Raw genomic sequence first — 17,091 nt, forward strand, 5'->3', positions numbered from 1 at the left:
AGTCAGGTTAGGATCTGGAATTTTGAACTGATCTGTCTGGGGAGCCTTGGCCTTGCTGTTCCCAGCTTCTCTGGCACACATGGGAGTCTGGTTGAGTTTCAGAAACAAGATGTGCCTTCTTGGAGTGTCAGGGATTTCAGGTTTCTCTGAAACCATTCAGTGCAAAGATTTAAATAATTAAAATAAATATTAGACTAATGCCAACATTAATTTTTAATACAAATTTAAATGTGGAAATTATCTGAAAATATAAAATATGACAACACAGCTCTGTCAGATCATCAGAGCAGGAAATTTGTGAAAGTGGGGAATCTGAAGCAATAAAAGTCACACCCGGTTTTGCATGTTGTCTCTAAATTCTTACACACTGTGGTGGATGGTGATGGTTAGAAACCTCTCCTGCTGCCTCCCAGGGAGGGCTGAATTTTTGGGAGATTGTTCCACTTCCTCCTGAGTAAAAGCTCTTCAGCCTTGTCCATTACCCCGTTAATTTCACAGTGCTGATCACTGCTAGAGGTGGGGAGGAGAAGCTCCAGGGAGAGCTCAGAGCCCTGGCAGGGCCTGAAGGGGCTCTAGGAGAGCTGGGAGGACTTTGGACAAGGCCTGGAGTGACAGGATACGGGGAATGGCTCCCACTGCCAGAGGGCAGGGATGGATGGGATAGTGGGAAGGAATTGTTCCCTGTGAGGGTGGTGAGGCCCTGGCACAGGGTGCCCAGAGCAGCTGTGGCTCCAAGTGTGAGCTGAACACCTTTTCCAACTGTTTTGGATGGAATTACCGCCTCTCTGAGCTGTTTAGAGAAGCTCCAAAAGAGAAGGGAACTCACTCAGTTCCCTGTGTCTTTTGGGTGCTTCCCTTGGACAAAAGCCCTGGAAGATGAGCTGGGGGTGGGATAAACTCAGGAGCTCTGGAAAACTTTTAACTTATTTTCAATATTGCTATTCCAGGTAGGTGTGTTCCTGCTGTGGTTGATGCTGGAGGTGGCTTCAGTAATTCCAATTTAGTGAAAATGAGGAAGCACGTGGTGATTTTCCAGTGTGGGAGGAGCTGCACAGGGATGTGTGTGCTTGCCCAGGCTCAGGGAAAAGGGGACGTGTTTGTGCCTTTTAGCTTGTGTGGGAGAACATGGATTAGCAGGGTCTGCCAGTGCTGGATTTTCCACCTGGGAAAGGTATCTTTAGCCTGCAGTTTTTTCCTCTATTTTGCCAGAGTGGATCCCAGCTGGAGGAGCTTTGGCGAGGAGAGTCAGAAGGGCTGGTCCCTGTGGCTGACAGCTCAGGTTTTATTCTGCTAAATGGCCCAGCAGGACGGGACAGTTGGTCCTTTACTTGTGGAGCATTTAAGGTGTTGGATATTTGCAGTTTCAGGAGAAAGCAGCAAAGGGAGAATCTGCTAAGAGCATTCCTTTCTCATGATTGATGTGCTATAGGAATCAATCTTTTAGAAATTCATCCTTTTGAATTCCTATAATTCATTTTAGGAATTCATCTCATTGAGTAATTTCTGTCCATAGTTGCTGCTTTAGGATGTCTTGGATTTAATGATTGGAAGGAACCCCGAGTTTATTTTGCTGTACAAGGGATTCCAGCTGCCAGGGCTTCATTGAAAAAGTTTTATTGCAAAATTACACAACTGTCACTGTGTGGTACAAGAACAGACAATAAAAGCCATCAGACACCTGCATCCACATGATGCAAATTATTCACAATATCCCACAGTGTGTTCTTGCCTTGCCCACCCCTTCCACCCCCCAGCCCAGCCTCCAGAACGTTCTGTGTGTGGCTTCAGTGCACTGCATCACCTGCAAGTGTCCCACATTTGGGGACACACCTGGCATTGCCTCCTGCCTCCCAGCACCTGGGAACATGCAGTATTGGGCTTCTATGGCAGCAGGGAAAATTGGCAGGGACATAAAGCAAAGCCTTGTAGGTGCTCTATGCTGGTTTCAGGGAACTGAAATCCATGGGGATGCATGGATTTCCCTCATTTCCATAATCTCAGTGTTTGCCTCGTGGTGTCTCTCAGTGCGTGGCAAGTGCTGCAATGCTCCTGGGACACATCAGCTCCTTTAAATAGCACTGACCTGATGATATCCCTTGAAGAGAAGTTAGGAATAGCCTGGATCAGGCTGTGAAACCTGCTAATTGTCAGACATAAATATAACTATAAATACCTTTGTTTTTCAGGGTCCCCTTATCCAGGTCAGCAGACAGGGAGCTAAAGTACCATGGAGCTTCAGCAGAGCATAATTAGGAAGTCAGGTAATGGCAGCTTTAAAGCTTTGTGTTTAATTAAGCAGGAAAGTGGAGGTGAACCTGATCCCACCTCCCTGTGAGAAGCCAGCCAGGAGTGCCTTGGGTCAGCTCCACAGGGAGCTGACTGGAGCCAGCTCTGGGAGAGCCCTGGCAGTGGGAATGGAGTCTTTGCCAGCCCTACAGGCTGATGCAGAGCATTTCCAAAAGTGAGTTCTCTGCCTGGTACAACTGCCTGTTTAATTACAGCTCTTGGCCCCTCAGTGATCCCAAGGGGTGGAGTGTTAAGGAACCACAGGTTACTCTTTCTAGAAACCCAGGCTGTGCTTTGGGCTCTCCCTGACATCCCAAAGCCCCTTAGTTCTCTGTGAAGTGTTGATCCAAGCTGCTCTTGGCTTTGATGCTCTCCCTAAGGAGCTGCTGCGATTGAAGCATCGAGCACAGAATGCAGGGTTAGGCAGGACAGAAGGACACAATTCCATGCAATCTCCATTCTCCTGTGCTGCCTCCTGCTCTGCTCCAGGGCCCTGCAGGGGCTGGACTGCACAGCTGGCCCTTGGAGCTCTGTTCCACACCCCTGGAGAGAGGAGAGAGAAGCAGGAGCAGCTCTGGAGCGGTGCCACGGGGCACCCAAGAGGAGAAAAGCGGCAGCGGTAAGCGTGCAGTGGGGTGGAAGCGTTTGGGATGGGAGGGCGATGCCTTGGCAGGGCTGGTGGAGCAGCAAGGGGCTGAGCAGGAGGCTTAACCAGTGCACGGAGGAGCTCAGCTCCAACCTGGCCACCTCAGCTGACTCCCGGTGACCCTCTGGTGCCAGGCTCCCCTGCTCCTCTCTGGAGGTGGGTTTGTGCAATCTGGATCGTGGGGTGAGGTAAAGTGTACGCTGGTTTCTCCTCACAATGCACCCTGGTCTGAATAGCACCCATGGTTCGAGAAGGATACAAAATAGTGTTTCCCATTTGTCAAAATGCCCCCCTAAAAACACACACAAACCAAAGCTCTGGGAAAAAACAACCCAACCAAAACAAACCCAACTACAACTCGTCGCGCATCTTGTCGCCTTTGGGCCTCACGAGCCTGCCGATGAAGAGGATGGAGTTGGTTTTAGTGTCCTTGATCATGAAGATGAAGGGGTGGTCAGCGTAGAAGAGTTTGGGGTTCCTCATCTCCTCTCGGCCGTAGATGTCGGCGTCGTAGGGGTTCCCTTCCGTGTCCCACTCCAGAGCCGCGGCGTGGAACACGTTGGACAGGTAAAGGTCTTTCTTACCAGAGATCTTGGACAAGTCAGCCTTGGTTTTGTCAATGGCTTCTGTCAGGCCCAGACCACCCAGGTGTTTCTAGGAGGAGACAAGAGGTCAGCAACCCTCCCGGAGATGACACAGTGCAAGAGGGAAGAGGGGCAGCAGGCATGGATAACCCCCCATTCCACTGTCTTTGCCCCCATCCCAAAGGACTGCGAGGCCCAGCTGTTTAAGGACCCCCTTTACCTGCAGGTCGTGGCTGACTTCCAGGACAACTTTTGGCAGCGAGATGGCCACTGATCTCTTCTTCATCTTGCTAGTCCACGTCTTGAGCTGCTCCTTGTTCAGCAGTTTCTCCACTCTCTCCAGAGGTTCCACGTGGTTTGGCATGATGAAGATCATGCTGGAGAGCTTGTGAGCCAGTGGCATCTCTACCACCTGGAGCTTCTCTGCCTCATCATCATAGTAATTGTAGAGACCTTGAAACCAGAAGAAGGGAGCAGTGAGATGTGGAGCAAAGTGAATTCAGCCTGGACTTTGCCTGAGTAGAAAGGGAAGGGAGTCTGGACATCCTTTTGGGAAGTGGCCCAGCATTACTGGAGTTGGCTGTGGCTGACATCTGTGTAATGAGCCAGGATTTGTTCCCAGCAGCCAAGCAGCTCATAGTAAACATGAATTCTCTGTTCACAGGGACACTGAATCAGTAAAACAAACACTTCCCTGCTTTGTTCTCTCTCATGGGGCAAAACAGTCTTGGAAGCAGCTGGTGGAAATCTGGGTAAGGAAGAACAATGATCCTAACTCCAGTTGTGGAGGTTTCCCACTCACCTGTGCGGTGCATCATGGGCACGCCCACGGTGTAGGAACGGGTCACCATGAAGCCACGGTTGTCCACCATCTTATGATGGAACTTCTCATCCCAGTGAGCTGCAGGAGAGAGAGGAACACAGCTTGTAAGAAAAGAGAATGGGCGGTAAGTCCATGCACAGTTCCCAACCACTGACAAAGAGCTGCCTCCAGTGGGCCTAGGATTTGTCCACCTTCCCTTGGGGCTGGTGGATGATCTTTAAGGCCCCTCTCAACCCAAGCCATTCTATGATTCTCTGTGTTGGCTCAGGGCAGTTTTTGGGTCGCTCATACCAGGAACCGAAGGTAGAACTTACGCTTGAAGAACATGGCGTTGACAATGAGGGCCCCATCAGTTTTCTCCACATCTTTGGTGACCTCCGGGAGTTTCCCATCCGTGGTCTGTGCTGCCCACTCGTTGATGGACTTGAGGGCGCTCCTCTTGTCTCGGAAGTTGATCTTGGAGTGCTCGTAGTTGTAGTGCTTCTTGCTGTTCTTGACGAAGTCCTCGGTGAAGGTGATGGAGGCGGGCCCGTAGAGGCGGTTGCCGATCTTCCAGGTGACGTTGCGGGCGGTGCTGTTGCTGACCTCGCTGAGCAGCTCGGCCAGCCCGCTGTGCACGTACTCGTCGTTCAGCTTGTCCGCGCTCAGCACCGCCTTGGCCTGCGACGCCGTCGTGGCCTTGCCCCCCAGCGACACCAGCCCCAGGGACGAGGCCACCACCACGGGGGACAGCAGGATGTTCTCCATGTCCTTGTCTTTGGCCATGGCGTGGTAGAGGTTGAAGGCCAGCGTGGTGCTGCGCTCGGCCAGCGTGGTGGCCTTGTCGCTCAGCTTCCTGTCCTCCGAGGGCACGGCCGCAGCGAGGCCCAGGAGGGCCAGCCCCACGATCGTCCACATGGCTTCAGCAGCACCCAGCACCTCACAGCACCTGCTGGGCAAGAAAATGCACCATCAGCATGAGCCAGAGCCTTCCTGGAGCATCCAGAGTTCCCAGGGGCTCTCCAGAGAAACCCATTCCTTGCTCCAGTGACATTGCCCCAACACTTCATTGGGGTACAACCATCCCAAGTCCACCCTGAGCAACAATTAATCTTCAGGACAGCAGGCTGCACCCTGGCAAGCAGAGCCTGTGCATTCGGAATGCAAGCTTCCTTCCCTATATTCCAATGTTAATGTACAGTGAATGGTTTAAGGAAGGGTCAGGGAATGTAAGCAACAGGTATTTTTCATGTGATCTGTACAGGGCAAGGGGAATGGCTTTAAGTGAAAGAAGACAGGCTTAGACTGGACATTAGTAAGAAATTTTTCCCTGTGAGGGTGGGCAGGCCCTGGCACAGGGTGCCCAGAGAAGCTGTGGCTGTCCCTGGATCCCTGGAAGTGTCCAAGGCCAGGCTAGATGGGACTTGGGGCAACCTGGGATAGGGGAAGGTGTCCCTGCTGCCCATGGCAAGTGGGGAAAAAGGTAGTCTTTAAACCCAACCATTCCATGATTCTCTCCCCAGAGCAGGAGAAACCTCTTCCCTGATGAGGAAAAGCTGAAAAATTTTGGTGCTGCCCCTTGATCCAAGGGCTGTTGCAGGCCCTGCGTGGCAAGGACCGTCCTCTCTGGGGACCCCGGCCTGGGCCCCAAACCCTCGGATTCCTTGGCACTAGATGGAGCACGTGAGCTTCCAGCAAAGCCAGAGCAGCCCTGGAGAAGGTCCCGCACTGTCTGATCAGCTCTGTTCGGCTTTGGTTCGCCTGTCTTGCCCTGCCAGGGAGGTACTGGGACAGAGGGAGATGGAGGAGCCTCTTTTTCCCCAGCAGAGCCTTCAGTTCATGCCTGAGGTGGGTGGATCTCATCCCAACGCAGGTGAACCCACCCCAGCAAGGGCTCTGAGCCCCGAGCTTCTGGTCTAAGTGCCTGGAAGCCCTTTGGGGCTCATCCCCCCTGGCCCCACAGCTCCCCTCCCTCCTGCCTTCACTCAGCAAACCTTCCTGCTGGCAGCTCCTCAGGCCTTAAATTCCCCCTGCAGCTTCTGGGCACTTTCTCCTCCACAGGAACCTTCACTACACTGCAGCCCTGTTCCTTGGCGCTCCTCTGCTCCCACCCTGCTCCAGCCCAGCCTCAGGGGCTGTCCCTGGCCTGGGAGGCAGGGAAAGGCTGCAGCAGGGTTAAAGCACTCCCAGCAGGGTTAAAGCACTCCCAGCAGGAAGCGAGGGGCCCGCTGGGATTACACAGGGAAGGAAACACGCAGCACGTAGCCCCGGGCAAGGAGAGTGCGCAGTTCCACCAGGACCCTGTGCCAGAGTGGGAATTACAACCTAAAATCCTTTAAAGGGAGGAACCATCCTGCCTGCCCCAAGAGCAAACAGGCTCAAAACTGCCCTCAACATTCTTTTTAAAGTGCAGCCAGGGTGACAAACATTGGAAGTGTGAGGAGGCTCCTTCTGGTTTTCTGTTTCCCGTTTATTTCTAAGGATACCTTGAAACTGTTTCATAGTGAGGTCAACGTTTGCCTTTTTCTTTCTGAAAGAAAACAGATACATGGAGTAGTTCTCTTGGTAGCAGGGGGTGGCCTGCACTGTTTCATCCTCAGCTTATAAAAAGGTTCATGACTTCAGGGCTGGGTGGCAGATTTGGGCTCTGCTGAGTCACACAGCCCGAGATGGAGAAATTTTGCCCATTCTTGGCTTCTGGGTGAATTCAGAGCCCGTGGTGAACATGGAGGGAATGTGGGGAATGCACAGGCAGCACCATCCTGTGCTGTGCTCCCACAGCGAGGGGACGCCCAGTGCCAGCGTGGCATTGCTCAGCCCTCCCCGCGGCTGCCGGGACCCCTTTCCTGGCGGGATGGGAATTCTCCCAGGAGCAGGGCAGAGCTGCAGGGCACAGGACTGCAGGCAAGAGGCCATTTCCGTGTCACCTGAGGGATGTGGCACTTGGTTAAGGCAGCAGGAGCAGGGTCGGGCTGTGCTGTGCAGGGAGAGCTCTCGTTCCTGCGCTGGGATGGTGCCCAGGGTCCTGCAGGCTCCCAGGCTGAGCCTGAGCGGGGCTGGAGGATTTCACTCCCTTATCCCCCTTTTGTTTTTCCTCATCCTCTGAGAGCTTTTCCCGCAGCTTCACTGGGACCACCTCTTGCAAACTGGAGGCGACCGGGGGATTTTTTAATGCTTTTCCTCAAAAACCCAGAGCCAGCTCATGGGGCAGTCTGTACCCCTATCCCACTGCAGCCTACCGCCCATGCACCCCTTCTCCCATGCCATAACCCTCCCCCCGATATTTTTTTGCCAACCAGGAGGCTGCAGGACCCCAGAACCCCCCTGGCCCTGCTGCAATCTCAGCTCGGTCCCCACCCGGTCCCCCGGGTTTCCCCCCTTACCTGCGGGGTCGGGACACGGCTTTGCTCGGCTCCCTGTGCACCTCCCGGTCCTGCGGAGGGGGTATATAAGGGGCCGGGGAGAAACTTCTGGAAACTTGGGAAAACCCTCTCAAAAATGCTGGGGAGGGAGAGGAAGGGGAGGATCCGTCCCGGCTCTCTCCCGCCCGCCGCCAATGGCAGGGAATGCCGGCCCCGCGCCGCCCAAGGGGGGTCGGGATGGATGGGGGATGCGCCTTCCCTCCTCCTGCCCTGCCTGAGCCCAGCCCGGCCTCCTGCAGCAGCGTGGGGAGCTATTCCCTGCCCTAACTGTGCTTTTGCCTTCTTGCAGGGCTCAGGTCTGTCTTATTTCCATCCTCTCCCTGCCCCTGGCATCTCCTGCAGCTGGATGGTTGTTGGCACCTACCAAAGGCAGGTAGTGACATATTTATTTGTTTGTTTCTGGGCTGTCACCCGCCATATGAAGTCAGGGGTGATGCAAAGGGCTTCAGGCACGGCTGGAGCAGTCATAGGCAGCCAATGTTTAACGTTGCCCCATCCTGAAGTGTGAATCTGAAATGTGACCTCCAAGAGAGAAGAGAAAATTCCAGGGAGAGCTCAGAGCCCTTCCAGTGCCCAAAGGGGCTCTAGGAGAGCTGGAGAGGGCAAGGGATGGAAGGACAGGACTCAGGGAATGGCTCCCACTGCCAGAGGGCAGGGACAGATGGGATATTGGGAAGGAATTCCTGGTTGTGAGGGTGGGCAGGCCCTGGCACAGGGTGCCCAGAAAAACTGTGCCATGGAGAGGTTTGTGCTGAGTCACAAGTGTTGAAGCTCTGATCCAACCCTGTCATGTTTTAGGACAGCACAGAATTGTTTTCATGGCAGTCTGGGATGGAGGGATATTCAAGGTACCACCCCCTCATGGATAGTTGCATCAGCAGGAGGATGCTGCATCCCTGCGTCCTTTAACTGATGTCTATGTCTCCCTTTTAATCACACTGTAATTTCTTTTTTTCCCCTAGTTTTGGCTGTGCCACGCTTTTCTGCTTCCCTCTGAAGACAGGAGTGTCAGCAGATCTCAGCCTCCTGTTGCTGTAGTAGCAAACAGCATCTGAGTTTTCCTTCTGGCTTTGAATATTCTGCTTGTTGTCTTGGAAGCAGCTTGCTTTGGAATCACCATTCCATTCCCCTTCTCAGCCCACCTATTCTAGAAGGTAGCATCAAAAGCTGACATTTTTATTCCATCTGACCTGTTCAGATGGTGCCATGTGAGTAAGTAGTTCTCATCTCAAACAAGGGGAGATCTTTGAGACCTTCCTGTAAAAAAAAGTCTCCATCAGCTGCAACAAAGGTGGTGCTCAGTGATGTTTAGAAATCTGGTCCCTTCAGGGAGGGATTTAGTGGGAAAAAGAGCTTTGGAATACCTTAAGCAATAGATTTTGGTACACTAGGGTCTTTTGGTGCAGTTAGATTTGCTTTATGTCTGCATATATGATCAACAATGGGGTCCCAGAGTTTTTATAGCAGAGTTTTGGCTTTATTAAAAATGAATTTGCTGATATCAAAACCATCAATACCAAGGCAAATGTTACTGGTCTGTACCAGCAGCATGTGCCAGCTGAGAAATGAGAAAAGCTCCTTTAAACTTCTACCATCAGCTGCTTTTCTCTGCCAAATTCTGAATTGCTCCACCTTCAAACCCTGCTCTGTAATTACTTCCCATGTAAGATTTGTTCACCTTCCGAGTGAAATTTAAAATCAACTCCTAAACTTTTAATCTTGATTACTTTCACTGCCTCCCAGCACCAAAGTTCTTTGCCACTCTGGGTGCTCTGTGCTTCAGTCCTTTGAAATGGCTTTGCCTCAATAACATGAATTGGGAGCAGAATGCACATGGTTGAGTTTGAGGGCTGGCAGCCCAGCATAAAGATATTTCAAATTTTTCCTGATTTTTAAGTGTATATTTCAACCTATTCCTGCTGTTAAGTGCAGGAGCTGCTATTTCAACCTCTTCCTGCTTTTAAGTGTATATTTCAACCTATTCCTATTCAGCCTATTGGAGTAGAATGCAAATAGTTGTGTTTGGGGGCTGGCAGCTCAGCATAAAGATATTTCATATTTTTCCTGAATTTTAAGTGTATATTTCAACCTATTCCTGTATATTTCAACCTATTCCTGCTAATAAGTGCAGGAGTTGCTATTTCAACCTATTCCTGATTTTTAAGTGTGCATTTCAACCTATTCCTGTTGTCTCTCCAACACAGCCTGGTAAGAGCCACAAAAAGCCCTTGCAGAGCTTTAGGATTTGAATATGCAGAAAATGAGTGAGTTCTACCAAAATGTCAGCAAACAGCCTGATCCTTTGAAAAGGAAGGAAGCTTTTTGGGAGGCTGTGGTGAGCGGTGACTGTGAGCAGTTGTGTGCAGGGCAGAGTTCTGGGAATCAGGCTGATCTGCGTTGCTGGGAGGATTCCTGCCGCTCTCCAGCGCTTGCAGGCTGTGCAGAGGCGCTCCCAGCCCCCACAGTGCCACGTAGGAGCTCCTCCAGCGGTGGGATGGGGACTGGGAAGGGGGGGCCAAACTGGGAGTTGCCTTCTTCCTCTCCCCTGCTCGTGTAATGAGCGGTTCCAGCTGCCAGAGGGACAGACACATCCTCTCCTCCGGGCCAGCTCCTCCCTCCACACCGCACTTGCGCAGGGCAGAGCTCGGGATTCTTTTGTCCGGAGCTATTTCCAGCACGGCTTGGCTTTGTGGGTTTAGGGCAGTGCAGATGCACTGAGCCTTAAATTAAAATCCACCCAGAGTTTTTGTGACCTGGGTGTGATCCTGCAGCCCCCAAGACAAAAAAATCCTGGGTGTGATCCTACATCCCCCACAAAAAAATGCTGGGATGGAGAGCAGTGAAATCCAACAGTACCATGGATCCAGTTCTGTGGGAAACAATCCATGCCCATCCAGATTGGTGCTGCCCTGGTTGTTTGGCTTCTTGTTCCAAGCAGTGTTACTAATTCACTTGGTTATCTCTTGAAGGAGTGGTTCATTTCTGCGAAAGCAGACGCTGTGTGTTCTTTGGACAGGACTTTTAAATATCAACTCCAGCAGCTTTGCACTGTCACCTTGCAGTGACCCAGGAGACTCATCCTGTTTTCCTGTGCTGAGACAGCCTGTCATCTGTGCTGCTGTGAGGCCGTGCTGGTGCAGGATCTCTGCTTTCCAGGATCGTGGCTGAGGAGGGCAGGGATGCTGGGAGCCAGCACTGAGGAGCCTTAAAATCACCCCATGGGCAGGAGGGGACCTTCCACTGTCCCACCTTGCTCCAAGCCCTGTCCAACCTGGCCTTTGGCATTTCCATGGATCCAGGGGCAGCCACAGCTTCTCTGGGCACCCTGAGCCAGGGTGTCACCACTCACACAGGGAACAATTCCTTCCCAATATCCCCTCTAACCCTGTCCTCTGGCAGTGGGAAGCCATTCCCCCTTGTCACTTTCTGCCCTTATGAAAAATCCCTCTCCCTCTTTTTCAGGAGCCCCCTTTATGCAGTGGAAGGTGCTCTGAGCTCTCCCTCTGCTCTAGAGCTAGTCAGGGCTTGCCTGCTTCTCCAGGTCCTCACATGCAAAGATTTTGGGGAATTCTGCTTCAAGGCTCAGCTCAAGGACAAGTTTGGGTTCAGCACTTTACTTTCCTCCCTGCACAGCTTCCTTTGGCACTGTGAGCTCACCCGTGCAGCCCCGGGCACCGTGGAGCCGTGGCTTTGCTGGCAGCAGTGGCATCCCAGCCCTTCTGCCCCTCTCTGGCTCTCAGCCGTGCCCAGCTCTGGCCTGGCTGGGGCTGGGAGGGCCCAGCTTTGTGTGAGCAGACAGCACACAAAGGACGGCAGTGGAGCTGAAAGGCTGCATCCTGTGGATCCGTGCCCTGGCCTGTCTGGAGCGCAGCAGTGAGAGCCAAGCTCCTGTGCCAGCCTGCTGTGCCGTGCCAGCCCCAGGCTTCCAGGGAGCTCACTGGGTTTACATGTCCTAAAGGGGCAAATTTGTGCATCCTCTGCAGAGCGCTGATCTCCTTCTGCTTCCTTGGCAGGTGTGCTGGAGGAGGAAAAGGAAGAGGAAAAGATCTGATTGCTGTGGAGCACATTCCCCATGCGTGGCATCATCCAGGTATGTCACAGTGCACAAAGCAGGGAGGACAGGCTACAGAGGCTGCAGCTGCAGCTTTCCCACAGGGCACAGCAGAGAGAGATTCCCTTGATCCCAGTTTGTAATCCCTGTTTAATACTCCCAGAGAAAAGTTCAAAATCCACAGGGATTCCTGCCAGCACAGCGAGGCAGGGGGGTGGAATTCCTCTGGTGCTTTTGGGTGGAAAGAATGACATCTGTGTGGCCTCAGCAGAGGGCCAGCATGGGTGGTGGCAGCTTGGATTGCAGGCCCCTGGATCCCACACCTTCCTGGGAGCTGGGCTATGGCAGGAGGAGATGGAATCCTTGTGGATGTGGCAGCAGGGATTTGCAGTCCCTTGGGAGGACCCAGGGGGCTGTGGGGTCCTGAGCTGTTCCTACACTGATCCAGGAGTGCTGGTTTGGGGTTGTGGCAAGCCAAGAGGATCCAGGATGCCCTTTCCAGGCTAATGTTTGGACTCCATGGTCCTAGAGGACTCTTCCGACCCTAAACTCTGTGTTTCTAAGATGAGCACTGGTGATGTGCACTCCTTACCCTCTCCCTTCTACCTCTCAGTGACTGGGACTGGCTGGATCCTCCCAAAAATCAGCCAAAAGGGAAAGCAAGTGCTTGGTTTGTCACCCACATCAGTCCCACGGGTTCAGGGGCCTCTCAAGGACAGGATGTGAGAGCACCAGGGCTTTGGGATGCTGGAAACAGGCAGCAAGGAATGTCCAGCTCCAGCTTTTCACCCTTTATTACAAAACACAAGCAGAGAAGGCCCAGGTGGTTGATCTGTGCTGCTCAGAGTGGAACTGTGGTGGGGCACCTCTCCTGTTAAAAGCTGCAGTGAGCTCTCCCTCATCTCTTCCTGGCATTTTCCAGGAGCATATGGGAATGTGAAAGGTCTGAGCTCTGCCTGCCCTCACGCTTGGTGGAAGCTGAGAGGAGGCTCAGCCCCACACGCTCCCCCCTCAGGAAAGCGGGATGTAAAAGGAAACAGTTTATTCTGGAGCCAGCTGAGGGAGCAGAACCGCCCCTAAACCCCGGCCTGGCCTGCAGAGGGATCCTCAGCAGCCAATCTTGTGCTTCCAGCACAGCACTGCTCAGGGCTGGAGGGGGGTGGGCCCAGCCTGTGCTGTGTGGGCAAGGGTGTCACACAACTGCCTGTCTCCCCAGTCCTACTGCTGTCCCTAAAAGTCCTTTCTTTGTTGGCAATCAGGTTCCCAACAAGCCAATGCTAAAACTGCCACTGTTGATGGCAGAGGAAGGAGGGGGCTGAGTGCAGGACAGGGCTGGGGCTGCTGGCTTTGCTGCCTTGAGGGGTTGGTGCAGCAGTTGGAAGGCAGGAAAGGAGGAGGGGAAGGATGAATCCCAGGAAGGACACACTGGGCAGGGGCCCAGCAGGAACAAACAGTGTGCACTCTCCTCCTCTGCCAAGTGCTGAGCATGTGTAAGCAAAGGGATGCTTAGGAGGGGCCTTGGCAGCCTCTTTGTCTGTTCTGCTCTTGCAGAGGCAGCACAAAAAGCTGCCCAGAGAGATACAGCAGGAATCACAGGACCTCAGACTGGTTTGGGTTGGAAGTAATGTTAAAGCCCATCCAGTGCCATGGCAGGGACACCTTCCACTGTCCCAGGCTGCTCCAAGGCTTGTCCAGCCTGATCTTGGACACTGCCAGGGATCCAGAGGCTTCTCTGGGCACCCTGTGCCAGGGCCTGCCCACCCTCATAGAGAGCAATTCCTTCCCAAGATCTCATCTGAAATCTCTGCTTTAGTGTAAAACCAAACGGGAAAAGGGGTTTCATCCTTCCCCACTCTCCAAGGACCATGGCTGTCCCAACCCTGGGGATGTTCTGCTGATCTGGTGGGACCAAACCAGTTTGTGTCCAGATCTGAGCAGCTTTGCTTGTGATGACAAAATGCACCCACCTGAGAGGCAAATGTCCGTTTCCATAAGTCCAGATTGGGTCAGGGGGCTTAACCCACAACGTGGAAATTTAGGATGTGTCTGCAAGAGGCCAGGATGTATTTCAGGATGGATCTCCAAGGCCAGAGACCCTTAGGACCAAAGTGACATCTTCCCTGTGTGATGAAACCCCATTTAGCCTGGATATTCCTGCCAGCAGAAAATTGCAGTGTGTTTTTCCCAGCTCCTTTATAGATTCCCCATGAACATGTGGCAGGGAAGAAGTGGCAGATTTCTGGAAGATTCAGGGAGCCCACATGATGCAACCCCGCTGCATTCTTGCAGAGCGACACTCGCTCCTGGGACCGTCAGAACGAGCCACTCACATTTTATTCCAGCTGCCACTGGGCTGCATCCACACATTAAAGACTTTTCCAGGGTCACATCCCTGTCCTGCCACAGCTCCTGGCGTTGCACAGCCACATTCCTGCCTCGGGGATGTTAATTTTAGAAACAAAACCCATTCTCTGCTTTCCGTTTTCCGTCTTTTGTAACTTGCAGGGAGGAAAGTTGTGGATGGTGCAGTGAACTTTTCTCTGTTTCAGAATGAAGCTGGAAAGGCCTTTCCTGGTGCATTTAGAGACTCACAGGCATGTTTGGTTTTGGGAGCAGTCATGCACTTGGCAGTAAGAACAGCAGATATGGATCCTGGAGCAAGGGAAGCTCCGTGGCTGTTGGATGGGATCTGCCAGCTGAGTCACACGAGGCACATCTGACTCATCACACAGAGCTGCATCTGCAGATGGCCCAGGATTGCAGAAACTTGGGCAAGGCTGATGATCCCCTGTAAAAGCTGGGGAGACTGAGGCATGGAAGGTGAGTTTGGGGCACAGTCAGGGCCAGGCTGGTGTGTGCTGCTTTCCTCTCCACAAGGATACTGAGGACTTGAGAGGGAGTGCCAGGAGCATCTTCTCCCTCTCTGCACAGACACTGCTGAGGGCTGGGACCCCAGGATGTGGAGCTGCTCTCTCTGGGATTATCCCAGTCCCACACAGCTCCAATCTCATCCAGCAGAGGTGGATCTCATGGCCAAGGGTCCTCTGGAATTACAGAGCAGCCTCTGTATCCTTGTCAGCTCTCCCTGCTCCTGGTTACTGTGCTGCAAACCCCAGGCAGGAACAGGCTCTGCTTTGTGTTTTTGTAGCCTGTGGGACCATGATTGATGCCTTTGTCCAACGTGGATGCCCAAACTGTGCTTCCCACAGTGGGAAGGGATGCAGGAGCTGCCTCTCTCTGCACACTCCAAGCTCCTGGCCCAGCACTGAGCACACTGAACACCTCCTGCATGTCCCTGGGTCTGACAGGCTGTTCCCAGCACTGGAGGAGGCATCAGAGCTGCTGAATTTGGCTTTGTACAGAAGGGCTCTTGTTCAGCCTGGGGCAGAGGTGCTTGGGAGAGGTGGGGTGGGAGGTTTGGATGAATGAGGATCGTTGTTTCACTCCTGATTCCCTTCAGGAAGGTGCTGGATGTTTCCCAGCCGTGCACAAACAGCTTGGATTCAGTCTTTGAAATCATTTTCACTTCTGGACTCTGTTGGCTTTGACGTCAAGACCTGGATCCCCCTGGGATCGCTCCTGGTTTGGGACCCAGGGATGCTGTGGTTACAGACGTGTGAATCAAAGCCTCTTATAGCTGCCCTCCTCCTCTCCTGCATGGAGCTGCCTTAGCCCCATCCACTTGGGAATTGTTTCAAGCTCCTTTGCTGCCTGAACACAGAGAAGCAGCAGCAAAGAAATTAAGGCGGCTCCTGAATTTTGAACATTTCAGGTTGCAGTCATGGCTGCAGTTCAGTGGGAGGGAAGCATTCAAATCCTGAACTTCCAAGGGTTTCTGTTGGATATGGAATACCCAGTTCTGGTTATTGTAGTTTCCAATGACAAAGCTGTGTACTGGACATGCAAAATAATGGAGAAACTGCAATTTGTTCATTGTGTTGTCTTCATTTTCCAAATTGACCTCCCCACATTCAGAAATATCTCCAGTGACTGTGAATGCATTTATCTTGATGAATTAACAATTTAACTATGATTTTCTCCCTGATTCCAGTTAATAGAATTGGATCTGCTGGAGGCAAGTTCATCACATGTGGGGTGCACAATGAATCCACTCTGGGCCCTGTCTCTGATTGACCACGTGCCACGAATCCAGCAATCCATCGCTGCCTGAAGCTTTCCTGGCTTCCCTGGCATTTACAGGAAGGTGCATGGCCACCCTGTGGAAGCAGGTATGAAGTGGGGCAGGGTGGGGGGACTCCCAAAAAGCCCTGCAGGAATCTTGGGCACCACAGGACGGGGGTAGAGTCAGTGCAGACAAATCCTTGTGGGCGTGAGAAGCGCTGGGCTCATGGCACTGTGCACTCCAGAGGTGCTCATCACCTGTGTGGTCCCATTAGCTGGAAAATCCCAGATAACTGTGTGCCTGCAGCCCTGCATCCCTGGGGCAGCAGGAGCACTGTCCTTGGGGTGGGATCAGGGTGAGGAACCTCCTCCAGGGTTTCTGTCTGCAATCCCACGCCCTGAGTCCTGCTCTGGGAATTCACTTCTGGCTCTGTGTGCCTGTGGCCACGAGTTTCCCATGCTTCACAAAGTGCCATGAACCCACAACAAACAGCACAGCTCCTGCACTGCTGGCCCTGAGCTCCCCTGCTCCCCAGTGCAGCTGGTGCTTAAACGCTTGGGAGAAGGAGAATATTTAGGATTTCTGGGCTGCAGAAGTGTCAGTGTGGAAAAGGCTGCACCAAAGCAGGGAGACCAGCGGAAATAGATGGATTTAAAAATAGTGGAGACGGAGAGGGGCTGGCTGGGATTCAGGAGCTGCAGAGAGCTGGGAGCACACAGATCCAATGAGGGCTCTGCAGGACTCGTTTAGACCAGCCCTGGGCACAGCTCCCCCTGCAGAGACACCCCCGTGGCCCTGGCACTGCTCCCCTTTTGGGGTTCCCTAGGGAGCAGCCAGGATCCCACCAAGCTCCAGACATCCCCAAACCCAGCCCCGAGCCCCAGGCATGCAGGGAATCTCTCCCCAGGCCCCAGGCAGGGACATTCCGTGTCCGTCCCGTGTCCCGGTCTCGCTGCTCCCCCCGCTGCCCGGATCCGGCACCGGCACCATCCCGGGCTGGCTCCAGCCTTGCCCAGGCACCAATCCCGGGAGGAGGAGCAGGAAGGGCTCGGTCTGCACCGCACAGACCAGGGATGTGCCCCAGCAGTGCGTCCTGGGAGCCCCCTCTGCCAGGGAGGGGTGATTTCCCTTCCACTTGCCCTGGGGATGAAGCTCCTCCAGGCCGGTCCTCCCTGCT

The 17,091-nt window shown here is 53.2% G+C and overlaps 1 protein-coding gene across 3 annotated transcripts; it reads right to left on the bottom strand.

Annotated features, from left to right (window-relative positions):
* Nucleotides 1-1,565: 1,565 nt before the first annotated feature.
* Nucleotides 1,566-7,841, bottom strand: SERPINH1 (serpin family H member 1). Of its 3 annotated transcripts, none has more exons than XM_054270345.1 (5): nt 7,702-7,841; nt 4,654-5,267; nt 4,319-4,417; nt 3,737-3,969; nt 1,566-3,586 (listed from the first exon to the last, which is right to left on the bottom strand). In XM_054270345.1, exons 2-5 carry the CDS (start codon nt 5,234-5,236, stop codon nt 3,284-3,286), a joined length of 1,218 nt encoding a protein of 405 aa, XP_054126320.1. In that variant the 5' UTR covers nt 5,237-5,267; nt 7,702-7,841; the 3' UTR covers nt 1,566-3,283. The 3 variants fall into 3 exon arrangements, with proteins under 3 accessions (XP_054126320.1, XP_054126321.1, XP_054126322.1); XM_054270346.1 differs by having other exon boundaries at nt 4,654-5,270; XM_054270347.1 differs by lacking the exon at nt 7,702-7,841 and adding an exon at nt 6,313-6,371.
* Nucleotides 7,842-17,091: the final 9,250 nt, after the last annotated feature.

The sequence above is a fragment of the Melozone crissalis genome, unplaced genomic scaffold (assembly GCF_028551555.1).
Source record: "Melozone crissalis strain CALT ecotype California unplaced genomic scaffold, PUWL_Pcris_2 ptg000009l_1, whole genome shotgun sequence".
Lineage (NCBI taxonomy): Eukaryota > Metazoa > Chordata > Aves > Passeriformes > Passerellidae > Melozone > Melozone crissalis.

Coding starts and splice junctions, on each gene's coding strand:
- SERPINH1 (XM_054270345.1), bottom strand. CDS start 5,236: ATGTGGACGATCGTGGGGCTGGCCCTCCTGGGCCTCGCTGCGGCCGTG. Junction 4,418..4,653: donor CAACGCCATGTTCTTCAAGC/GTAAGTTCTACC, acceptor TCTCTCCTGCAG/CTCACTGGGATGAGAAGTTC. Junction 3,970..4,318: donor GCCCATGATGCACCGCACAG/GTGAGTGGGAAA, acceptor TCTGGTTTCAAG/GTCTCTACAATTACTATGAT.